The sequence below is a fragment of the Rhinopithecus bieti genome, unplaced genomic scaffold (assembly GCF_001698545.2).
Source record: "Rhinopithecus bieti isolate Rb0 unplaced genomic scaffold, ASM169854v2 scaffold_2272, whole genome shotgun sequence".
Taxonomy (NCBI): domain Eukaryota; kingdom Metazoa; phylum Chordata; class Mammalia; order Primates; family Cercopithecidae; genus Rhinopithecus; species Rhinopithecus bieti.
In genome coordinates, this window is record NW_016804163.1 from 4137783 (window position 1) to 4164320 (window position 26538).

At 33.2% G+C, this 26538-nt stretch overlaps 1 protein-coding gene across 1 annotated transcript in view; it reads left to right on the top strand.

Moving 5' to 3' along the window:
* The window catches only part of CDH19 (cadherin 19), a 109592-nt gene extending 98546 nt beyond the window's left edge, over positions 1-11046 (top strand). The window contains exons 10-12 of the mRNA XM_017867056.1: positions 1999-2116; positions 4427-4678; positions 8327-11046. Coding sequence (XP_017722545.1) covers positions 1999-2116; positions 4427-4678; positions 8327-8817 — 861 coding nt within the window. The 3' untranslated portion in view covers positions 8818-11046. The remainder of the gene's footprint in view (positions 1-1998; positions 2117-4426; positions 4679-8326) is intronic.
* The last annotated feature ends 15492 nt before the right edge of the window (positions 11047-26538 follow it).

Consider the following 26538-nt stretch of genomic DNA (forward strand, 5'->3'; position numbering starts at 1 on the left):
TTCACCAATGCAATAGATAGAAGTTTTTCTCAGAATTTTATTTTAAAATGAAAATGAAAACCTTTTCCTTGTTATATTTAAAGGAAAAATAAATATCCTCCATCAAGACTTATGAGCACATTAATGTGGTCCCTTCGTTAGAGATATGTGTTTATTTTTACATGTACCTGTTCAAGGTAAATTCAACAAAATTCATAATACTTGATATATGACTGATTTTATGTCAGTGTCTTCTTATTTTTATAAAACAATTATGAAAGCCAGTAAAACATATCTTATTGGAAGATATGGAAGCCCAACTTACAGAGCAAATATAAGTGAAGACTTGTTCATTTGAAAGGGGGCAGACTGTTGAAATCCTGCTCATTCAGTTTCCTGTATCTATGTATAAGATATTTTGATTTATTAAAGTCTTTTGAAATATATACAGTGTATCTCCAGTCTTCTTAAGTCTTCATTCCCCAAAGGGAGACATTTGCAACATTTAATCAGATGCTCATGTTTAATACAGAACATCAGGTAGTAAAATAAAACATTCCTTATCTGAACACTGTAACCACATATGCCAGCAAGATAAACATGAATTATATACTTTGTTATCAATATTACTTCAGTAAATATGCATATATTCATATGCCTATTATTAACAATATCCAGTACACCATGGTATGTAAAAACTCAACAAGAGATTATTTTCATGAGTAACACATAATAGACATAGGAACACATAATAATTTGTTGTGTGACAAACTCTCTGACAAGCCAAGACTTATAATCCTGAAAATGAACCCTGAAGGTTAAGTATTAGGATTTTATTTTCAAGGTTAAAACTTGTAAATGGCAAAGCCAGGATTCAGAATATTGGGTTTCCAAGCCTCTGCCCTCTACCCAGCCTCTACAAAATCCTATGATATTCTAACATGAAGGCTTTACCTTAACAGAAATCAATATCCACATGTATAATTATAAGCATGGATTGAATAGAATGTGTTTTGCTACATTACTTAATTAACACTAAATGATTATTATTTATTAGTAATGTGTTATGAATTAAACAAAAATCAATGTGGAGAAGTAATATACAGATCGTATTGGTTTCCTAATATTCTTTATGCCTGTGAAGACATATCTATTTTTTTGAAGTATAACATAAATCTGGATTTGTCATCTTGCATCTAAGGCTATTTTTGTTTGACATATTGTTAAAAGCACTTTAATTCTAGAAAATTCAAAACAATAACTTCTATAATGAATTTGCTTTAATTTCCACAATTAATCACAATCTCACTATGTGATCTTGACAGCATATCTTTTTCGACAATAATGAACTACTTGACTGACACATTCATGTCTTGAAAGAAGAAAATTAATTGAGAATGGAATTGTTCATATCTGCATTACTTCACTGTTTTATGATCTGAGATATAGAGATGAACTTATTTGATGTAAAACACTTTCCTATAATCATTATGGGTCAAAGGAAATCATGTACATTGCCCCTACGTTTTAAATGCTTTATTTCCTCAATCAATTAAAATCTCATTACTTTAGCAAATAGTTTAGTAAGCCAGTAACTCTACCATAGTTTTGCTCTCAGTAAAAACAGAAAATAGACAACTTTAGCAAATCATAATGTCTGACATTCAGATAAAGAAAAAATTAAGAAGGAAGAAAGAGTGAAATGTAGGCAGGGAGGGTGTGAGTAATACAAAAGAAATGCTTTGGAGACTTCTAACAAACTTAGAGTTTAGAATCCACCTGATCCATCAACAAGAATTTGTTTATTATGTAATATTACAACACCCTTTGAAAAAAGGAAGTGAACATATTTTAACTTGAGAAAATACTTTAATATTCTCCACTGATTTGACAGCTATTTTCTGCAATGTCCCTATTGATTACAATAAAGCAATGTGAATAAAAGCTAACAATAATAACAGCAGTGATCTTCTTCCTGAATCCAAACAACAACAAAAATCTATTCCCCTTTTTTTTCAGGTAATTCAGACTATCAGTGCAGTGGATAGAGATGAATCCATAGAAGAGCACCATTTTTACTTTAATCTATCTGTAGAAGACACTAACTATTCAAGTTTTACAATCATAGACAATCAAGGTAATGTCATTCACTTATAATGAGTTTTGATACATTTTTGCCACTCATGTTAGACTTTAATGGAATTTATGGCATTGATTTTATACTGTTCTTGCAACATAATAATGTTTGGAAATCAAGCAAGAGAGTAACAATGAAAATGGAAAACAAAACTCAGTGTTAAGTTCTAAAAATATTGGCTCCATTTCTCACCGCATTTCTTCAAAGTAGAAACACTTTGTAAAGTTATCAATGGCTGTAAGCTCTTGTAAAGTCTGAATAACCCTGCGAATATAATTGCAGTTCTGAGACCACGGCTCCTTTCATGTTCTCATCTAACTCAGACTTCAATCTATGACTGAGGAAGAAAACGACATTTATTTGAGTTACAGTCATGTTTGCTTGATTGATTCCAAAATATTTATGGTCATCAATTAGGAGCTCAGAATATATGAAATTGGGTTAATACAGTTCTTATTCCTTCAAAACTAAATAACTTTTATCAATCTAAGGATTAAGTGTTCAAAGAATTATATGTAGGGACAGAACTTATTTTCCCTTTCAGTAGAGGCAGATTAACTATATATGCTTCTTTTTCATGAGCTTCAGTGAGAGATATTTTTGTCATTATAAGGACTACTATTTTAATTTTTTTATACCTCAAAGTTATGCAACACAGTTGATTTATTACTCAAGTATCTGTAGTTCTCCTTACAGCTGAGGTTAAGCTTTGTTCCAGAAGAGACCTGTCACAGGAGAGTAAATGCAACACATTTCTGTCTGTTTTGTCCTCGTCCAGTTCCCCCGGGGAGGAAACTCAACTACATTTCAGACAAAAACCACAAATATCTCTTTCAAACTCTTCGAGAAATCTCTAAACTGCTTTCCACAAAATTTAGCCCTGTGATGAACTCTTAGATTCAGGGGATACATGTATTATTATTATTATTTTTTTTTTTTGATGTTGTGAACTTCAACCTTTTTTTTAAAAATTTTTTGTATTCATTTTACTTTAAGTTAAAAACTGCTACTTTATAAAGTACAGTATATATTAATATAATGGAATCTAAGCTGGAGTTTTTAAATAATACCATATTTAGATACATAGCATATTTGTATATATAGATTCATTTATATTAATATAAAATAAATTACTGAGGCCTGAAATAAATATATTGTCCGGCATACAAAATTGATTCGGTTTAATGTTTGTTTCACAAGTAATTTAATAAATACATATTTAAAAGTGTCAACTGTCTCTTAACTCTTAGATCTGCCTAGCAAATAAAATCACATGGACTTTATAGACTTTAAGGGTTTCATAATGAATTGTCTTTAAAAAGGTAAGATTTGGGAAATGTCCTACTTAACCATGCATTTCAAAAGGCTTTTATTTATTTTCCTTTTACTGCTATTGTCATCTAAAATTTGTCTGATGACTACAGAAAATATTTTGAGGGATGGTAAAAAAGAAGGAAAGGGAAAATACAGTTCTGAGGTACAAGAAATTACAATGACACAAGTTATTTATAATATTTTGGTATTCACAGAAGGGTAATTGTATATATTTGAAGTGCTTATTGTTTGTTTTCATGAATTTTTTGAATGGACTCTCTAGGTACATGAATCAGTCTGACTAAGTATAATGATTTTCAGAATTTTAAATACAAATAGATTAATAACATCAATGTGATATGAAATATCCTAATAGGATCTTGTCTACCAAGTGACATTATTTTGTCTATTTAGAAAATATAGTATTTGAGATCACGTGCTTTGACAGATAACTTTGAAAGTCTTGTATATTCCCTGAATTTGTACAAATAATGGGTCCCAAGTATTAGAAAACAGACCATGTTATATGTAAATAACACAAATAAAGCCGGCTGTATCAGCATATATTTCATATTAGTAGTCCCTATAAATTATTGATATCTGATTAAAAAGCTATTTTCTGTGTTACACATATGTTTTATATATATGTCAAAGAGATTTTGGAACCGGTTTAAGCAATTCAATAATAACATAAATACTTTAAATAATCAACTAAATAATTAAGTAGTATCAACTCAATATTTAATAATATTAAATATTAATTTTACTACATAATTTAAATAATTCATCTGATTACATAATAGGGTTTAGGTGATGTCAAAACACTAATAATTTAATGTGGATGTTTTAATTGTCTTCTCATCAGAAATTTCCTCTTCCTTTTATTTGAACTGACTTGAATGTATTTCTGTACTATTGTCCCCAGTACATGTGACTATTACCTACAAATTTCTCTTATGTAGTTGAAAAAATTATGCACATGGATTTTTGTTTTAGATAACACAGCTGTCATTTTGACTAATAGAACTGGTTTTAACCTTCAAGAAGAGCCCGTCTTCTACATCTCCATCTTAATTGCCGACAATGGAATCCCGTCACTTACAAGTACAAACACCCTTACCATCCATGTCTGTGACTGTGATGACAGTGGGAGCACACAGACCTGCCAGTACCAGGAGCTTATGTTTTCCATGGGATTCAAGACAGAAGTCATCATTGCTATTCTCATTTGCATTATGGTAATATTTGGTAGGTACTGCTGACTGAACATATACTCATTTATTTAAAATAACATGATAAATACATAAAATAGTTAATTCTATTATAGCATTATAATGTGGATTTGTGTGTACATTTATTGCTCCTCTGAATATAGGATAATTCTTAAATCAAGTGGAGTAAATAAGTGGGTAAGTATGTGATCTTTGAATTGTATGAGTATGTGAGTGTGTATGTACACATCTGTTTATGCATGGTCTTGACACATATACAATGTAACAATATAAAATATGTAAAAGTTAGTGATAACAACAGTTAGCTTCTCTTGAGTGCTTATTATACTCCAGGAGACAGTCTTCAGTGTTTTATATGCACGTTGTAATTCGAACCTCACAATAACCTTATTAAGCAGTAACTAATATCACCTACATTTTATAGATGAAGGAATAGAATTTCCAAAAGCTATGTGCGTTATGAAGGGTCACGCAGCTAGAAAACGATGTGCTAAAGATTCCATGACCACAACACACTGTTACGCAATGCTGTACTGCAGCTGACTAGAGCCCAAGGTGCATTTAAAAAAAAAAAAAAAAAAAAGGACAGTAAAATCTACTCTCTTAGCAATTTTCTAGTATAAAATACCTTATTATTAACTATAGTTACCATGCTGTAAAATAGATCTCTCGAATTTATTCCTAACATCTAACTGAAACTTTGTGTCTTTTGACCAACGTCTCTTCATTCTCTCACCCGCTATCCTGCTACTACCATACTACCCTCTACTTATATAAGTTATTTATTTATTTATTTATTTATTTATTTATTTATTTATTTATTTTAGATTTGTCAAAGTGACATCATGCAGCGTTTGTCTTTCGGTGCCTGGCTTCTTTCACTTAGTATAGTGTTATCTAGTTTTATCTACGTTGTTGTAAATGACAGAACTTCTTTCTTGTTTAAAGCTAGCGTTCACTGTGTTTATATACCACATTTTTCTTATCCATTAATTCACTGATGGAAACTTAGCTTCCATCAATTCCATAGCTTGGCTATCGTGAATAATGCTGTAGTGAACACGGAAGTGTGGATATCTCTTCAACATACCAATTTTATTTGTAAGTATTTAAGGTGATGAATATATTAGTTAAATTGATTTAATCATTCCACAATGTATACACATATCAGACATCACATTGTGTACCATAAATGTATGTTTTGTCAATTAAAACTAAAATAATCCAAAAGTCTTTTGTGAATAAAAGGACAGTAAATGTTAGAAATGAGGAATGTATAAGAGAGCATCTTTTTAAATCCAAGTGCAGAAGAGAAAGAAATCCCAGTAAAAGAGCTCTATTAGTTTTTGTTTGCTTGTTTTTTTCCATTGCTATCACTGTTTCTATAAGCAGATAATTTATATTCATTTCACAGATGGGGCAGCTGAACCCCAAAAGTTCTTAATCAGGCTTTCAGGACTATAAAATATTCATCTAGCATAAACTTTTCCTTTTTTCAATGCCAAAATATATAATCTAAACTCTGCTCTTGCCTCCCTCAAAACTTGTAACCAAAAGCCAATGAAACTACATTGAATAGTGAGAGCAAATATATCAGACATTTTCTGAAATGCCAAACTGACCACTCAAACTGACATGGGATACGTTTCAGGACCTGCCTTGTCTTCGCTGAACTTATCTTTCTCAAGGCTTCAAAACCCATCCATTCCTCATTAACCACCTACCATTACCATTGTTTAGGACCTAGCTTCAGTTTTTAAAATTATTTTTAATGATCTTTGATTATGAAGCTGAATTCATAGCTACACAGCTAGATCCAGAAGCAAAAATAAATAGTAAACATACAGTTTGAGGGGACTGCAAATACTCAGCTACCTATAGGTACAGACTTAAACCAAGCCCCGAAAACCTACGCACAAACAAGGGGCAGCTTCATAGTCACAAATGTGAGTAAAATTTAGCAGGTGGGAGCTATGGGTCAACTGTTATCATAGTGACTTCCTTTGAATGTTTTATAAATGTTTATCTCCAATTCAGGTCAGAAAAGTGTTTATTAGACTCCTTTCTATTTCAACCATATGTATCAAGTGAGTTCTAAAGTACAATACCTGAATGCAAACGTGGTGACCTTATTTATTTTAGATATTTTAAATGCAAGTTTTATATAAATACTATATAACAACCATATCTCTCTTTGTGATACTATTCATAACATGACTTCATGTGTGTTTCAAATCCTACATGTAAAATTCTGAACAGGTACATAAGATCCTAGGTGGGTTCTTAGTTATCCTTGATACCCACACACACGACACACGACACACACACACACACACACACAAAGACACACACACACACACTCTTATTTAAAATTAAAGCAAAAGTGTTTTGAATTTTTTCTGTTTCTACAAGATGTTAAAATTATCTTATGGAATAAATAATAATTACAGACAAACGTGTTATGATTCAAATGCACGATAGTTTAGAATTTCTGAAATTTATGTGGTATCACAGAGCACAGGCTCTGAACCAACTTTCTACTTTTGTCTTTTTTTATTTTATTGTATTTATAATTGATACAAATTGGACATATCTGTGGGGTACAGTGTGTTGTTTCAATACCTGTATATATTGCATAATGCTCAAGTCAGCATAATTAGCATATTTGTCAGTTAAAACATTTAGCCTTTCTTTGTGATGATAACATCCAAATTTATCTCTTCTACCTATTTTGAAATAAATTATTAGCTACAGTCACCCTACGGTATAATAGAACACCAGAACTTATTCCTCCTGTCCCACTGTAACTTTGTACCAATTGAGTAACCTCTCTTCATCCCCACTTCCCTGACTACTCTACAAGTCTTGGTACCTACCATTGTATTCTCTACTTCTACGAAATCAACTTTTTTAGATTTCATGTATAAGTGAGATCAAGCAGTGCTTTTCTTTCTGTGCCTAGCTTATTTTACTTAACATGATGTCTGGCAGGTTCATCTATGTTGCTGTAAATGACTTCACTGTTGGTGGCTGAACAGTATCCCATTGTGTCTCTCAACTAGCTGTGTCATTCTAGCGATGTCATTTAACATCTGTGTGCTTCAGCTTTCTCATCTATAATAGGATATAATAATATAATGGCTTTCACAAGAATAAAATCAATCAAGAAATATAAAGCTTTTAGAAGAACGCCTGATGTATGCTTCCTAGTCAATATATATTAATTTAGAAAATAATTATGCCACAGAATTTTGCTTCAATAAGGAATATCAAACTGTTCTGTTGTTCTGAACTACTATTAATATGAAGCATTGGCTACTAAAGTTGACAAATCCATTCAGGTTGCAAACTTTTATCATTCTACTTTATTCTATTTTAATATTTGAGAAAAAATAGATTTTGAATGTTAAATTGTTCATCATCTAAAATAGTTCACTATATTTTTATGGTTTTCTTTGTCTCTAAGTCATCAGCCAGAAAAATCGTGATACATTCTTTTGTAATTTGCAAGTCCCTTTGGCAGATTTTCAATAACAAATGTATCTTTTTGTCTTATAATCATAAAGTTTAAGCACTCATCTTGAGCTTGAAATGAGAGCAAAGACTGTAATGTTTATAATATTCTTTATTGTTTATTGATATTCCGATATGCTTTCCTCATCAGGGTTTATTTTTTTGACTTTGGGTTTAAAACAACGGAGAAAACAGATTCTATTTCCTGAGAAAAGTGAAGATTTCAGAGAGAATATATTCCGATATGATGATGAAGGGGGTGGAGAAGAAGATACAGAGGCCTTTGACATAGCAGAGCTGAGGAATAGTACCATAATGCGGGAACGCAAGACTCGAAAAACCACCAGCGCTGAGATCAGGAGCCTATACAGGCAGTCTTTGCAAGTTGGCCCGGACAGTGCCATATTCAGGAAGTTCATTCTGGAAAAGCTCGAAGAAGCTAATACTGATCCGTGTGCCCCTCCTTTTGATTCCCTCCAGACCTACGCTTTTGAGGGAACAGGGTCATTAGCTGGATCCCTGAGCTCCTTAGAATCAGCAGTCTCTGATCAGGATGAAAGCTATGATTACCTTAACGAGTTGGGACCTCGCTTTAAAAGATTAGCATGCATGTTTGGTTCTGCAGTGCAGTCAAATAATTAGGGCTTCTTACCATCAACACTTTTGAAAGTACTAATGTATATTTGAACCAAAGGGTAGTCTTAAAGAGTTTCGTGCCCTAGTTCTATGGCAGGGAAAGCCCTAGTCTATAGAGTTTTCTGATTTCCCTGGAGTAAATACCCCATGGTTATTTTAAGCTACCTACATGCTGTCCTTGAACAGACATGTGGGGAGAAATGTAAACAATCAACTCACAGGCATCAATACAACCAGTTACGAAGTAAAATAATTTAGGAAGATATTACAAGTAGATGAGAGGACATAAGATGTAGTTAATCCTTGTGCAATTATGTCATTATTTACTTAGGAAAGAGTAAAAATACCAAACAAGAGAAAACTTAAAGGAGCCAAAATTTGAAAGTCAAATAGAAATGTACAAATCGAGATAAAATTTACATTTCTATCATATTGACATGAAAATTGAAAGTGTATAGTCAGAGAAATTTTCATGAATTATTCCATGAAGTATTGTTTCCTTTATTTAAAAAAGAATGCTAGGTAATCTTGGTAGAAAACTAGAAAGTATGATAAACAACAGATGGAGGAATCCATGAAAAATAGACGAGAAAAAGTAAATAAGGTTTCTGGGGTTCACAGAAATTTTGTATGAATAAAAGCCTTATAAAGCCAGCTCTAGCATATGACTAAAATATTCCTCTACTATTTTTCAATGTCATCTAATGCAAATGCTCAAATTTTTTAGATGGTTAATGTGAGAAAGGCACTGAATTAAGATATCTTAGTGTTATTTTATTTACCCAATTTTCATCTTTCACAGAGTAAGAATAAAATGTTTATGTGGTTAAGTTCCTGATACTATATAGAGATAGACTTTAAAATTTTAACACCTAGGATAATGTGGGTGATTACATAAATGTTTAAAACATTTACCTTATATGGAAAGCAGATTTCTGACTAAGATACCATGATTCATTCTAGTTTGATATTTTAAAACCTTTGCCAAGAGCACTCTTTAAAACTGATTTCAAATTTGAACAGATACTTGGTATATATTAATCAGAGTTATATAGTATAAATTTGTATTATTTTTGATATTACAACTTTGTATTAAAAAGGAAAATATATTTAGGAGTTTGTTATATATTTTTTCATATGTAACCCAAAACACATTCTTATGTCAAAATACAATAGCAAAATACAAGTTAATATTTACTCATAATTAAATGAAAACTTTACGAAACTTGTGGAAAGTGTGGAAAATTTTAAGTAAAGTTTTTTCTTTACTAAAAATTATGTAGGCAACTTAAAGAAATACTGGATTCAAACTTTAGTTACTATTCAATCTAAATATTATGATCAACTGAACTGACCATTACCGTTCATGGAATAAAACATGATACAATTCTCAGTATTTCCTTTTCTGTTAAGAGCTTGGAATATGACTGATGCTTCAGTGTCATTTTTTTATTACTGAATATAAAATTAGGGGCAATAGTTACATTTATTGTAGCCTTAAGAAGGAAATCAATGCTAAGCTATTGGGCATAAAGCTTTATGGTAACATTAGATAACAAGATAATAAAACACTTTAATTTTAATCTGCCTTTTAAGAATGATCTTTATTATTCTATCCAAATCAAGGCAGACTTCAAAATTTATAGCTTGAACAGGAAGAAAGTAGTGAATACATAATTCTTAAAATTGGTTCATATGATCATTTTTTATTAATAGTGTGTGAGACTAAGCTGAACCAAATTGGGCATAAGTGTTAAATCAAATAATTTGAGTAATTTTGAACTATTGGTGGAGTAGTTAAATGGTTATATTTTCTTGGTACTTTGAAATTTAGACATCTATGTCACGTAATAAAGAAAGTTTTTCATAAATCAGAAATAGGCACCATTAAGTTGGTGAGAAAAATATTATCATTTCACAAAAGCTTGAGAAAACCAGATTTGAAGTAAAATAATTTAGGAAGATATTACAAGTAGATGAGAGGACATAAGATTTAGTCAATCCTTAGGCAATGATACCATTATTTACTTAGGAAAGAGTGAAAATACCAAAGAGAAAATTTAAAGGAGCCAAAATTTGAAAGTCAAATAGAAATGTACAAATCGAGAGAACATTTACATTTCTATCATATTGAGATGAAAATTGAAAGTGTACAGTCAGAGAAATTTTCATGAATTATTCCATGAAGTATTGTTTCCTTTATTTAAAAAAGAATGCTAGGTAATCTTGGTAGAAAACTAAAAGTATGAAAACAACAGATGGAGGAATCCATGAAAATAGACGAGAAAAGTAAATAAGGTTTTCTGGGGATCACAGAAATTTTGTATGAATAAAAGCCTTATAAACAATGAATACATTTGGGTAAACAACTCATTAAAATGCACATTAATAGATTTCCTGTACAAATAGTTTTAATACTTGTGTCCAGTGGCACTAAAAAGATATATTAAAATAGATCCTGGTTGAGTTGATGATAAGATTATCATCAATCATAGGATACACAAGAAAAGCACAAACATGATTGCACATCTGTTTGGTAGTCTAAAATATGTTCCTTTTAACCACATCAAAATATACTATCTGATTCTAATAGGGAAGTTGCAACTTCCTAGAAATTATACTTTGTATTATTTTCAGTAATCATTTTATGTTTTTGCATCACATGGGTGTTGCAAGAACACAGCTCATAAGCTAAAGGCATTATATTAAGAATTTATTTTTGTAAATTTTAATAAAGTCTAAATTAATGCAAAATATTTATGAAAATAGCACAGCTTCACATTACTACTTTTGACTCACAGCTTTGTATGTAAGCTTTAAATTGTTAATGGTAAAAATAAGAAAATTAAGACTAGTGAACTACTAGTTGTTCACTCAGTGCATGTGCTTGAGCCTAACAGACCTTTGTTTAGCTGCTTTCAATTAAAGGAATGTATGATATTTGTTAAACTGCTTCATCTTTCCAGACCTCACTTTGTAATCTATAAGATGAGATCCAATCAACCTATTTTGCATGGTTGTTATGAAGAATTAATAATAAGATATGCAAAACCAGCAGCACCAATAGTGCCTGACAAAATATAACTGCTCAATAAATAACAGTGAATTATTATAATAACAGCTGATGTTATTCTGTTGGAACACATGGTCTGTTTCTTTTCCAACTCTGAGTGATCTCAACAGCTTTATGGCACATTGAAAATAAAAATCAACTTCCTCACCTTCCCCATAGGCCATGGACTTTCCCACCGCTACTTACTTCTGCAGTTTCTCCTCTTTCCTCTCTCCACCTCAGTTACTAAAGCAATCTTCCTTCACACACTTCTGTTTTCCATTACCTCACTTCATGCAGGTCGGTGATCAGCAGCAACTTCCTGAGAAAGACCACTGCCACTTCCGGTGACCCTAGCTTTGTCTTGCTTTGTATTAAATTACTCAGCTACCTGGTATTAGTGTTGTCTTTATTGCTTATTAGAATGTAACCCTGAATGGGCAAGAAATTGTCAGGCTTGTTCATTTATCATTGTGTAAGAAAGTTTCCAGCACATAGAAAGTGAACAATAAATATTTCTGGAATGAATGTAGTAATGAATCCAATCTATTTTACTTAGTCACTTGTAGAAATTATTTTGGTTTCCATTGACTATTTTTATAGAATATTAATATGGAATTAATGTATTATTTTCCAAAATGGGTTAGTACTGACTAGTTACTGGATATAGTAAAATCTTTCAAAATCTTTCTAAAAATTACATAACTTTGGCATTTATCTTGCTTGAACTCATTGATATATCTGGAGGAAAAAATAGTTGATGAAGTTATACTGTTCAGTCAAAACAGGTTATTTAATGATGGCCATAGAAAATCTCATATTAATAAATTTTCACAAAGTGTAAGAAATATGAAATCATGTGCCATGCATAAGAATCCTACTTCACATTTTAAAGTACAACTTGGTAACAGATACATAACAGAGTGCTCAGGGCTACTCATAACCTACAAGGTGGCTTCAATATTTTTTATAGTCTGTGGTATGTGATAGCAAAAGACAGACAGGGAGACTAAGTGGACAGATAAATGGAGGAAAGGAATATGTGACTTTTTACATATTCATATCTGTCTGTCTATATGGAAATTGTGATTTCCTGAAAGAAGAGAGACCAGTATCTCAATCGCAGGTAGTTCCTTGAGACCTATTAGAAATTTTTGCTGTCCTTTTTTCCTAAAGAGCGCTGTAGATGACTGACCGATCCATCTGAAATAGCAGGAACGGGAGAGGGTAGTAACTGGGAAGTGCCATTCGTAGCCTTTGACAGGGTGAAGCTGAATGAGTTTTCCATAGCTTAAGGGACTGCAGTTGTAGAAATTTTGCACAGATGGAGGTGAGAGGGAGCTTAAGATAGTCATCCAAAAAATACATTACATGGGTCAAGGAACAATAGAGATCTCACGTCCTTGAGATATGTCTCTGAATTGTTCATGCATGTGCCCCATGATAGAGGACCAGCCTTCAGATGCCTGCGGTCACAGAGGTCACTGGCTGTGAGGTTAGGATGGCACCAACATGTTTACTGTGCCCCCTTTTCCTCATCTCTTCCTTCCTACCCAGACCTCAGAGGATCAGAAGCAACAGAGGTCTGCTCCTCTGGGAGAGGATAGGAGATAGATCTTATACTGGATGTGAGGTTAAGGTCTTCTAGTAAATAGCATAGATTTTAAAAGATATTTGAAAGTGACAAGAAGCTGTGGAAACTGTCTGATATTTGGCCAAGGTGGGCATCGGAAAAAATGTCTCAAACTGAATAAAAGAATTAATTTTCAGGATAATTCCCACCAAATTACATGGTAATAGGCTGGAAACATAATAAATATAAAACATAATAAATAAAACAAACAAATAAATAAATAAAAACATAAATAAATAAATACATGGCATTTCATGTAGTTTAAGTAATATGAAATTCACTTTTTAAATATGAAAAGCTAACTATACAAAGAAAATATAATTTATAGTGTCTTTACAACATCTGAGAGCATATTTTAAAAGTTTACACAGCTTTATGTCAAGCAGTTCCTTTGTATTTATTCATTTTAATATTTAAAATATACATTCTATTGACTTCCACAGTGCTAAGTGATTTATCTCAGCTACAAATAAGGTTGGGCATGAAAACTACAATATTTTTATGATTATATAGAGGTAGACATCAACACTATGTTTTACCCATAACAGGGAGAGAAGTCGATGGATAGTATTCACATGTGATAATGTTAAACATTTCCGTAATATTACCTAGTTGGTATGCTAGTGAAAGTAAGTGGTCTATGAAGTTCATTTTAATTAACTTTTTGTTGCTAACATTCTTTGCCGTGTAACCTTGAGTAAGTTATTGAGAATATTTTCTCTTGATACCTTCATCTGTACGATGGAGATATTAAGAATACATAAGTCATAGGATTGTTGTGGGAGCTAACTGAAATAATATTAAAGAATGTAGAATATTTCCAAATGTATAACAAACACTTGACATTTTTGCCAGTTGTTATCATTGTCAAAAGAAGAATCATTATATTATTAATTTTACCTTTAGGAAGGTTTATAGACCTGTCTGTTTTACTGAAGTATGAGAATTAATATGGAGAAGAAGAAAGAAGAAACTGAATTAAATCAGGGCAATAGTTATCTTGCTGTTACTTACTGCCTCCTCACCCTGACCCTCCCAGGGTAATTTTCTAATACCAAAGGAAGAAATTAATTGCTTAACTTATACATTATGTATGAGGTGCTTCAATGAAAATTAATCATTCTCTGGCCATTTATTTTGGGGACAAAAATGCTGGAAAGTTAAGTAGTAACCAACTTTTTTTGTGGCAGTGTTCCCTAGGTATAGGTATTTCAGGAGAAATCCTGTTGAAAAAGAGGGGTGGATTTATCCCATTTTATAAGTAATAGAGAAGAAAAATATATTCCCGTATTATTTTAGAACTACATAGAAGAAAAAAAGAAACATACTAATAGCACTAACAGATAGCTTTTCAAACATGCTATTAATATCTAAGATCTGATGACCCTGGTTGTAATTTTATACTAAGAAGTAAAAATTAAATTACAAGCAGATTGTCACCTCTGAAAATACAAGATGAAAAGCTGCACCCTTGGCATCCCTATCTGCTTTCCCCTGTCCTCGTGCTTTTTAAAAATAAAAATTAAGGTTATATTCCCATATGTTCTCTGATGAGTACGTTTTTATCATCTACCGTTTGCATATCTGAGCCAGTCTTAGGTCTCAGGCAAGTTGTAGGCAATTGTCCAGCTAAAACTGACACCTCAGTTTTCAGAAACATTTTTCTTATCACAGATGACCTTTGTGTTATTCTGGAAGCTTCCTTGGTAGAACTGATTATCTACTTTCAACTCTATATAAAACATATGTATTAACACTTGACATATTCAATTGATATAGAGAAAATTTCACCAATAATTGTAAAATATTTTAAGTTTTACTAATTGTAAAAATAAAATTAAAGGTTGATATATCATACAGTATATATATATATTCATACTATGTTTATTCATTATTTAATTAATTTGTCCCATTAATACAGTTTTCAACAGCAAAAATCTCTTTTTTGTAACATATTATCTACACCCACGCTTGTTACTTTATTTACTTTTTTACACAAAGACCAGAAAAGGAAATTTGTACAAAAGGACATATTAGGAAAATGTGTGAACTGAGAAAATTCTAAGTTTTTCTCATGCTTGTGTTGTCAACCCAAATATTAAGTAAATAACAAGGAGCAAACTTTATTTGCTACTATACTAGTAGCATCTACTGAGTCTCTCTAATATGAGTACTATGTAATAAACCCCAAATAAAATCTTAAATTAATCATCTGTGTCCCAGCTGACAAACTAATGATGAGAAACACTTGGAGGTGGAGTCAGAAAATGGTGCCAGGGTGAGAGGTCAGTGCTCAGGCGAGACTGGGTGCTGAGCTCAGCTCCCATTCACACGTTGCTAAGGTATAGCTGCTATTAACTGGTCCTCGTGGAGTTGCACTGCAACTCAAAAAGAAGAAAACGTTCATAATAGGAGGACTTTTGTTTATTCAGTTTTTAATTAATATACCAAACAAATCTATTATAAATCTCTCTCTCTCTCTCTGGTCTTATTCTAAGTGTTTTTAAGGTACTATTTCATTTAATGAGGTAGGTATGGTTATTACTCCCAAGATACTGATAAGGAAACCAACACACAGAGAGTCTTTGTTTTGTGCCCGAGGTCGTACACCTAACAGTGGCAGAGTTGAAGCTTAAATCCAGGCCAATAAGTTCTAGATTCCAGGCCTTTGTCCATTACAGCATACTGGCTGTCTGTCCATTTACAGCATACTGGCTGTCCATTTACAGCATACTGGCTGTCCTGCCCTTGACACATGGAGATTATGGGGATTACAGTTCAAGATGAGATTTTGGGTGGGGACACAGTGAAACTAACAATTGTCGTGACACAAAATTAACATGCTGAAAAGCATGTCAATCACTCACTTTTAAAAGAGTAAGTATGGTTACAACCTATCAGACTTAGATGTTGATTTTCTTAAATTCATAGTATTTAGAAAAGATTTGCACATATACAAGCAATAAATCATGACTCGTTCTCAGAATCATTGAAAAAAATATATTTTTTAGTATGTTTTCTAAAGCAGTCCTTTTGAAGCCTACATAAAACAGAGTTCTCCCAGAAGTAAGCTGGTCTTATTACTTTAGAAAAACTGTAATACACTATGTATGTAATTATAAAAGGAATACATGTATACATATGAATAAACCATATTTATATTTTTTATTTATAAAACTTAAATCCAGGCAAACAAGTTCTAGATTCCAGGCTTTTGTCCATTACAGCATAACGACTGTCCATTTGCACCACCTCATTCAGTTAGTAACATAGGCGTTTTTATTACATATGGTTGCCAATGATTTTTTTCCATTACTTTAGATGTTAATACTGTATAAATATTATATATTCACATAGATGAATTAAGGAGGTGAATGGCATTCTTTTTACAAAAATAAATCCATCTGTCCATTTTTTATGTCACTACTAAGTCTGGGTTTCTATTATTAGGTTATATGTCATATATTATATTTATTATTATTATTATGTTATTCATTATTGTTGCCAATCAACCACATAAATAACACATTCAGAATATCCAAAGGTAGAGAAAAAAATTGTGTGTATATGTATATACACACATATATATGTTTTTTTCTTTAAGTATGAGCAGTACAGATTTCTAAACTATGTAGGGGAAGGTGTTAGCCTGTTTAGGCTGCTATAACAAAATGCCATAAACTGGGTAGCTTTTAAACAACAGACATTTATTTCTCACAGCCTGGAGGTTGGGAATTTCAAGATCAAGGTACTGGCAGATTGAATGTTTGGTGAGGTCCCACTTCCTGGCTCATGGATGGTAATTTCTAGCTGTGTTCTCACATGGTATAAGGAGCAAAGCAGCTCTCTTGGGCCTGTTTTCTAACGGAACTAATCCCATTCATGAGAACTTCACCTTTGTGAATGAATCACTCCTAAGAGAACCCCCCCTCCTAATACCATCACATTGATAGTTAGGGTTCAACAGAGGAATTTTGTGAGGACACAAATATTCAGACCACAGGAGAAAGCAAATATATCAGTAGCAAAGATGAAAATACATATCTCAGAATATTCCTAATACAGTCTTCAATTTTACATAATATACTCCCTATATAATGCACACTAGGACAATTTTCTTGTCCTAATAGATGAAGATGTTTTGTCAGCATCCTAAAAGGCCTATCATACATGTTATTTTCATTTTCAGTGATTGAAACACATAATTCTTCAAAGAATCTTTTTGGTGTAGTATTTAAAACTTATTAAATTTCTGTCTCTAATATTTGTGAATTTGTAAAAGAACTGGCTGAAAGACCTAGACAGAGCCAACAGTTTGTAAAAACTTGATGGATGAAGAAAAGATTTACATTATTTTATTAAGAGTAATATGATATTCTCTATAATACCAACACTTGAGTTTTTAATGTAGTTTCAATATTTACACACTATAATAAATGAACTTGTGTCCCTTTTTTAAGGTATATAAAAAATGAATGCGTTTGTTTTGGGCAGAGGAAGCAAGATTTGTTCTTGTTGTTTCAAGCTACATTGTGGTGTTAAAAGTTATATTTCTTTTATATATCAACTTTATTCTCTCATATAATAGGCTTTTGTTGGTTGACATTACCATGCTGATAATGCTTGGAAAATATAAGAATGGTGTTTATGTTATTAAAAACTAAACTACAAAGAAACAATTTGCCCAATTACTTGTCTAAATAGTAAATATCTGGAAAAGTAAACATAAAGTAAAATGCAAACCAGAGTATAGTCTGGTTAAGACCATGTGAAAATATTATTCATCAGTCCAGTACTATTCAAATGATGGCCAAGAGAATATATTTAGTAATGGTTTATTGGTTATTTTAAGTATTGCAGAAGTAATGCATAGTTTCAGGAATATTGTCACTCTTAATGGTCCCAATTATAGGATAACAGGCTCAAAATATCTTGATGTCTCTGAAAACTTTTCTTATCTTCTTAAATGTAAAAATGTTAAATGTTATTATATTGTGTGAGAAAGAATGTGGCATGCTCATGGTGTTGTGTGTTACTCATTTGCCTTCCATGATATGGCATTAGGCTGCCTCTTAGGTCTTGTTGCTAACAAGTTTTCCACAAATCACCTTACATCCTGATAATACCAAATATATTGCAATTGTGCAAATATACTATGATTACATAATTTTCAAGATGCTCTCTTTTGAAAGAACAGCATTCATTCCTTAATCAACATGATCATCATTTACCTGTTCTTGATAATAGGAGCAAATATTAAATACTTTGGGCAGTTATTTACAGTTCGCACCTTGGAAGTGAATGGAACTTTCACCCGTGTTCAATAGGGTTTGTGTACATCCAAGTTATCAGATTTATTATATATTCTCTTGTTCTAAATGTACTGTTTTCTTATATCTCTCATCATTAGACTATGAGAGATTTTACTACATGGACGTTTTAAAATTCATTTTTTACTTAAATTTCTGCTAAAACACCAGTAACCTAGTAGACTATCTCTGTCTCATATACGTGTGTGCATATATATATTGCATAAATGATAATATATTATTTATGTAAATAAATTTTATGTATATGTGAATACATATGTTTATGTAATATATATTTTGTATGTATAATACATATGTTAATTAATGTATATTAGAGTATATAATATATAAAATATATAGTGGTTATTATATATAATATATACACTATCTAATATCTGTAATATACATTATAATACAAGTTATATATAATACATATATGTATTTTATATATAAATATATACATACATAAACAAAGAGACTTCAAAATGTTTATGGAAAATGGAATTAAGGTATAAGAATAAAAATATGAACCTTATTTCTCAGTATAATCTACGTCAAGTTCAAGACATATTGTAAGCTATGATACCATTTAGTCCATTCCTAAAGAAGTGAGAGTCCTGGTAATTTACGTCAATGTAATATTTTTCATATTATTAACTGGAGAAAAATCGTGCCCTTTAAGGACCTTTTTTAAAATAGAGAAAGGAAATGAAGTTAGAAGTAGCCAAATTGGGGTTGCACAGTGGATGCTTAACGATTTCCCATTAAAATACTTGCAAAATTGACCTTGTTTGATAAGAGGAATGGGCAAGAACATCATCATGGTAGAGGAATCTCAAATGAGGCTTCCTTAGATTTTGTATGCAAAAGCTGTGGGTAAATTTCTCAAAACACTCTCATAACACAGAGATGTTATTGTTGTTTGGACCTGCAGAAAGTCAACAACAAAATGCCTTGAGCATCCCCAAAAACCTGTTGCCGTGACCTGTGCTTTTGAACAGTCCACTTTTGCTTTGATTGGACCACTTCAAAGCCCCTGACTTAATTGTGTTTTGTGTTAGGGATCACACTGGTAAAGCCATGTTTCATCTCTTGTTACAACTCTTTGAAGAGATGCTTCTGAATTTGAATGCCTCTTGTTTAAAATTTCCTTTGAAAACTCTGCTCTTGTCTGCAGCTGATTTGGGTGCAACGTTTGGTATCCACAGAGTCTAAAGTATGTCCACCTTTAATTTTTCAGTCGTGTAAGTTGTGTAAGTTTAACTAATTGAGATGTCTATGGTGTTGGTAATTGTTTCTACTGTTAGTCGTCTGTCCTCTTCAACTAGAGCATGACAAAAATTAATCATTTCCTCCCAAATCAGTGTGGATGGTCTGCTACTGCAGGCTTCATCTCCAACATGCGTGATCCCTTCTTGAAATGAGGTATCCATTTGCAAGCTGCTGATTTCTTTGGGACACTGTCCTCGTAATCTTTTTATAAGGTACACTAGTCCATTTTCATGCTGCTGATAAAGACATACCCAAGACTGGGCAATTGGCAAAAGAAAGAGGTTTATTGAATTTACAGTTCCACATGGCTTGGGAGGCCTCACAATCATGGCAATAGGTGAAAGTCACATCACACACGACAGCAGACAAAAGAGAGCTTGTGCAGGAAAATGAACACTTAAAATAACAATCAGATCTCATGAGGCTTACTCACTATCACAATAACTGCATAGAAAAGACCTGCCCCTGTGATTCAATTACCTTCCACCTAGATCCTCCCACAAAACGTGGGAATTCAAGATGACATGTGGGTGGGGATACAGGAAAACCATATCATAAAGCAGCAATGATTTTACTGTTTTTCTGCCCAAGCTTCACCGTAATGTTGATGTTTGTTCTTGCTTTAATTTAAGCAGCATTTATGTTGTTCTGATAGGTGCTCTTTTCAAACTGATTTATATCCTTCCTAGTGCCTCAAACTAGATCCTGTTTAGACAGGTTTTTTTTTTTTTTTTTTTGAGACGGAGTCTCGCTCTGCCGCCCAGGCTGGAGTGCAGTGGCCGGATCTCAGCTCACTGCAAGCTCCGCCTCCCGGGTTCACGCCATTCTCCTGCCTCAGCCTCCCGAGTAGCTGGGACTACAGGCGCCCGCCAAGGCGCCCGGCTAGTTTTTTGTATTTTTAGTAGAGACGGGGTTTCACCATGTTAGCCAGGATGGTCTCGATCTCCTGACCTCCTGATCCGCCCGTCTCGGCCTCCCAAAGTGCTGGGATTACAGGCTTGAGCCACCGCGCCCGGCCTAGACATGTTACAATAAGCTACTGTGATTTTATTTTGGTGTACAAATTTTAAATTCATACATAGTTTTTCTATAATATGCATTTTCCATGAATTTGTAAAACTCTTTTGTGTGCATTTATGTGTGTGTGTGTATATATATGTAAACACACACATATATACACATATAACATATATTCATGTTCCATGTTTTTATGTGTGTATATATATGTGTGTATATATACACACTTAAAATATATATAAATATATATACATATATGTATATATACACATAAATGCTTTTATGTATATATACATGTATAAACAAAAGTTTTTTATATATATGTATACACACATAAAAGCACACAGCACACACATGTACACATACATAGACACTAACATTTTCAAAATAATGGATGAAACAAGAATGTGTGTGTGTGTTTCTATTCTTCAGAATATAAAAATGTATTTTTTGGATAATTCTCTGTATGTGATGATCACCTTAGTTGATCAGAGAAATAGTCAACCGACACAAAAGAAAAGTTGAAGGAAATTTCAGCTATAGTAATAAAAGTGCAAATAAAGAATTGGCCTACCGAAATACAATTCTTGAGCCCTTTGGAAAATGATGGACTTAAAATTCTTCTGTAAAACTGGATAAGCAACCAGATATGGTGGCTCATGTCTGTAATCCCAGCACTTTGGGAGGTGGAGATGGGAGGATTGCTTGAGCTCAGGAGTTTGAGACCAGCCTGGGCAACTTGGTGAAATCCCATCTCCACAAAAATAAAATAAAAAGATAATAAAACAATTAAAAAGAGTTGTTAAGCATTTCAAATTTTCTATGTAATCTGTAACCTATAAAGGCTGAGTAAAGTCTAATTTATTAGTATATCATAGTTAAAGCACACTCAGGAACTAATATTTAAAGGTGTTTCAAACATACAGATTGAAAGTTTAGCACCCCAAGGGACAGAGACAGGGAGAAGAATAAAGAATCATATCATACTGTCCTTACTCCCTCTGAGATAAAACTCTAGGAAATGCTAGGTGAAGGAGAGGAGTTCCATGCCTCTGCTTTCTGTGTGAAACTCTGGGAGGGGTCTGCCACCCATATGACCAAATCTTTAATGGGCTTCTAAATCCAAAGAAAGACAATATTGTATGACAAACATACAGAGGGCCTGAGCTTGTGGTCCTGACTCTCTCTTTAGCTTCCAAATGCTTTGAAAGTCTTCCATGCATTCCCTCATGTTCCACAAGAAAATCGGAATGCAGATGGCAGTGCTGCATGAATAAATGGTGGGATGGTTGATGTTCTATAACCTTGTCTGGATTAAGGGATTTCCAGATAGCTGGTAAAACATTATTTCGTTTTGGCTGTGTCTGGAAGAGATTAGCATTTGAATCAGTAGACTGAGTAAAGAAGTTCCACCTTCACCAAGGTAAGAGGGCATCATCCAGTCTGGTGAGGGCCTGATTAGAACAAAAACAGAGAAAATGGGAATTTTCTCTCTCCTTGAGCTGGGATGTTGTCTGTCTGCTCTTGCCCTCAGACATTGGCGGTTCTGGCTCTGAGGGCTTTAGACACCAGGACTTACTCCAGTGCTTACTCCTCTGGCCCCAGTATCAGGCCTTCAAATTCAAACTGAATTACTCCACCGGCTTTCCTGGTTTTTCATTTTGTAGACGATAGATCTTGGTACTTCTTGACTTCCATAATTACATAAGCCAATTCCCATCACACACACACACGCGCGCGCACACACACACACACACTATTTCTCTGGAGAACACTAATACAAATGGCTTCAGTGAGTATGCAGTGTGCTGGCTGCTGCCCAGGCCAGATATTCGATAGGACTCACACCCTAACATTAGAACACTCTCAGTGTCAGTGGGAACTGAAGGGAAGCTGATTCACCTTCAGATACCGGCCAGCACATACCCCGTGACCAGGAAGTCAGGAGACAGTACAGCAAAGGGGAAGTATAAATACAATGCAACCTCCTATCGCTACAACAGAGAATGAGTTACTGGAAAACTGCTGAGGTGATATTTAAGAAAAATAGCTGAACTAAAAGAAATAATAAAGCTCTCTTCTTTATTTTTGCACATCTAAATTGTAACCCATTTTATTTTGGACCTTGAAGCATACATTTTCAAATATGGCATTGATTTTAAGGTGGCTAACTTACGACAATACCAGTCAACTTAATTGGTGTTTTTCCCTTGAAATTCCATATTTGAAAATGTCTTGTGATTCAATTTAGGGTCCATGCGAATCTCTGAAATAATAAACGTGTAAAGAGCAAAAATAAGAAAAAACACTTCAGGAGTTGCATAGCTAGATACATCTTCAAAGGACAAATACGGCTAAGTGTCTGCTTTCTAGTCTATGGTGGAAAGCAAGTAATGTAAAATCCTTTCTTGGTAATATTTTTGGAGAAAACATCACAGCATAGCGACAGTTATCAGTATGGTATCATTACTGTGATACTAAGTAATTAAAATGTCTTCTCCCTACTGCTGAAATGCAACTTGACCCTGGTCTGGCAAAGGCAGAGTAGACAAGGCACCTGCATGATTTTCCCAGCAGGGGTGCATTCTACCTGTTTTTGCTTAGGTGGACACATACGGGCCTTTCTGTAATTTGTGCTGAGACAAGCATTACTATTACCAGCTCAGATGAAGAGAATGTGATTTAATAGGTATAGAGAAGTAGCATCATCCCACACAGAATTTTATATCATATTAATTTAAATGCTAAATTTCTTACGGCTTTCATTTTTTATATTATTTGTTTGCAATATTGGTCAAAAATGATTGATAGTTTTATTAAAACGTGTAGTGATAACTAGCACTGAGAGTCATAATGAGGCTTTTATGAGTGAATCATGTTAGCCTATTTAGTGAATATTCCAGATTGAGAAGAGTGTCTGCCATTGTGAATCATGTACTACCTATTATGTGCTCTCTTTTCCTGATAAAACTGGTTGCACAAAGCCTGTAGAACCTTGGGGTTTGAGCTCAAAGAGCATTATGGGGGCAGAGCTATCCATTCCATGCTGGCTCTTGTTTGGCCACATGCTGCGGTATTCGAAAAGCCAAATGCTGCTTTCTGTGGCATGTACACTCATCCCTGAGGCAGACTGCAGTCCTAAATTTCCATTCCTTAATCATTTCTACTTATTTTTATACTCTACATAGCATTAAGTAAATCAGAGTATTCCATTATGACTTCTAATTGCTTTTCCTTAAGGTCAAATGCTTAAATGTATTAAATATGTTAAACATGCCAACAGTCCCACTGAGAGACATAAGAATCTCAACATCATCATCACCTTTATAAAGCAATTCCATATGCTTCTCTTCTTCCAGGCAGCTCCTTAATTCAAGTAGAAATGTTCCGATATGTGGCTTTGACAATTAGCCTTTGCCTTAAGACATTGCCCCAGATTTGAGAAGATCAGAATAATAATAAATTTTTAGATAACATACCTATACTATTTTGCATTAATAATAAAAGAATCCAGAGATATTGGCTTGGAATACTCAAATAATAGGTAGATATTCTCTGGAGTACGATGGTGTATAGTTGGCCTTCTTAATATTTTCAAAAGTTAAGTCTCATATAGTTAAATAACTATTAAACCACTTTGTAAAACAGTATGTCTCCAAAGTGTCCCTCAACTACCAAAAGTAATATGATGAAAATGCAAACTTTAGAAAATTCTTTGTTACTCAAGTTTCAAAATTCCTTTTAATATCATGAAATTGCTATAAAATCTGATATCGACCTGATTCCTATATGGTTTCATATTTTAGGATGATTTGGTCCTAATATAGGAAGTTGTGAGATAAACACACAAGTACATGAATACACAAACACACAGACATTTTAACAGATTCCTATATGGTTTCATATTTTAGGATGATCCCTGTATGGTTTCATATTTTAGGATGATCCCTGCATGGTTTCATATTTTAGGATGATCCCTATAAGGTTTCATATTTTAGGATGATCCTTGTATAGTTTCATATTTTAGGATGATTCCTATATGGTTTCATATTTTAGGATGATTTGGTTCTAATACAGGGAATTGTGAGATAAACACACAAATACATAATCGCACAAACACACAGACATTTTAACAGTATTTTCCATTTCCTCAGCACAACTCTATGAGGTAATTAGTGAAAATTTCTGTATGTGCATATGTGTTTACCATAATGGGAAGAAATCACACCATAAAATGGAGACTTCACTCTGACAGATTCTCATCCCAACCTCCTTCTAATTCAAATAAGGCCAGTACTCATATTCAAGTTTCGTTTATTCATCCAATTAGTGCATATTTGTTAAGTACCCTTTACATGCCCAGCACTTCAGTAGATGCTGAGAAAACAAACAAGAAAACACAAAACCTTTTCATTACCAAAAAACTATATTCAAAAGATGGGTGTGCATCAAAACATTTTTCACAGTGGGAATGTTTTTAGAGGTAAATATAAAGTGGGTTAGGAAAATCGAGGAGCGATCCTCTCAATGGCCACTGAATCCCAGTAGGGGAACCAGCAGAGCTGTGTGGTGGGAAAAAGCTTAATGAGGAGCTTAGGAATCGGTCATTGACATGATCTTTGCAGACACGATACTGTGCCTCATGCATATTTACCTACTCCATGTTGGAATTCCTATGGATGTGAGAACCTTGTTCAGCTTGCAGGTAAATGAGGATTGCCTCAAAGGTAGGCCAAACCTACAGGTAGTGAATCTCATTTATGGGGCTGTAAGTTGATGGCCAAGCAAATGCAAAAACTAATGGCAGGAAGCTTGGTTACATGATAGGGAGAAAGGATACTGTGCTATACCACTCTACGGGTGCCATTCACTTTGCAGAGAAGCTTGTATAGTATTTGACATGAAACAACTCCAACCACAAATGTTTACCTCCCAAGAGAATTTTACTATGTTTAATTTTAAAAAACAATTTTAGATTTACAGAAAAGTTGTTAATAGTACATAATTCCCAAACCCACATACAATACACTCAGTTTCCCTAACGTTAATATTTTACAATAGTATAGTACATTTATTACAATTAATGAACCACTATTGATACTTTAGTATCAAAGTCCATACTTTATTCAGACTTCCTTAGATCTTAACTGTTTTTTTTTTATTCTTTTTGGTTGTTGCTGTTGTTCAATTCATCTGTATCTAATGTCTTTCCTGTTCCAGGACACCCTGTTACTTTCAGTGTTTAAGTCTCATTGGGATCCACTTGGCTGTGACAGTTTCTCAGGGCTTTATTTTTTTATGACTTTGACAGTTTTGAATAGTACTGATAAGGTATTTTGTAGAAATACTGGGATTTGACTAATGATTTTCTAAAGATTACGATAGGCTAATAGGTGTTTGAGAGGAAAGAACACAGAGGTAAAGTGCCATTTTCATCATATCAC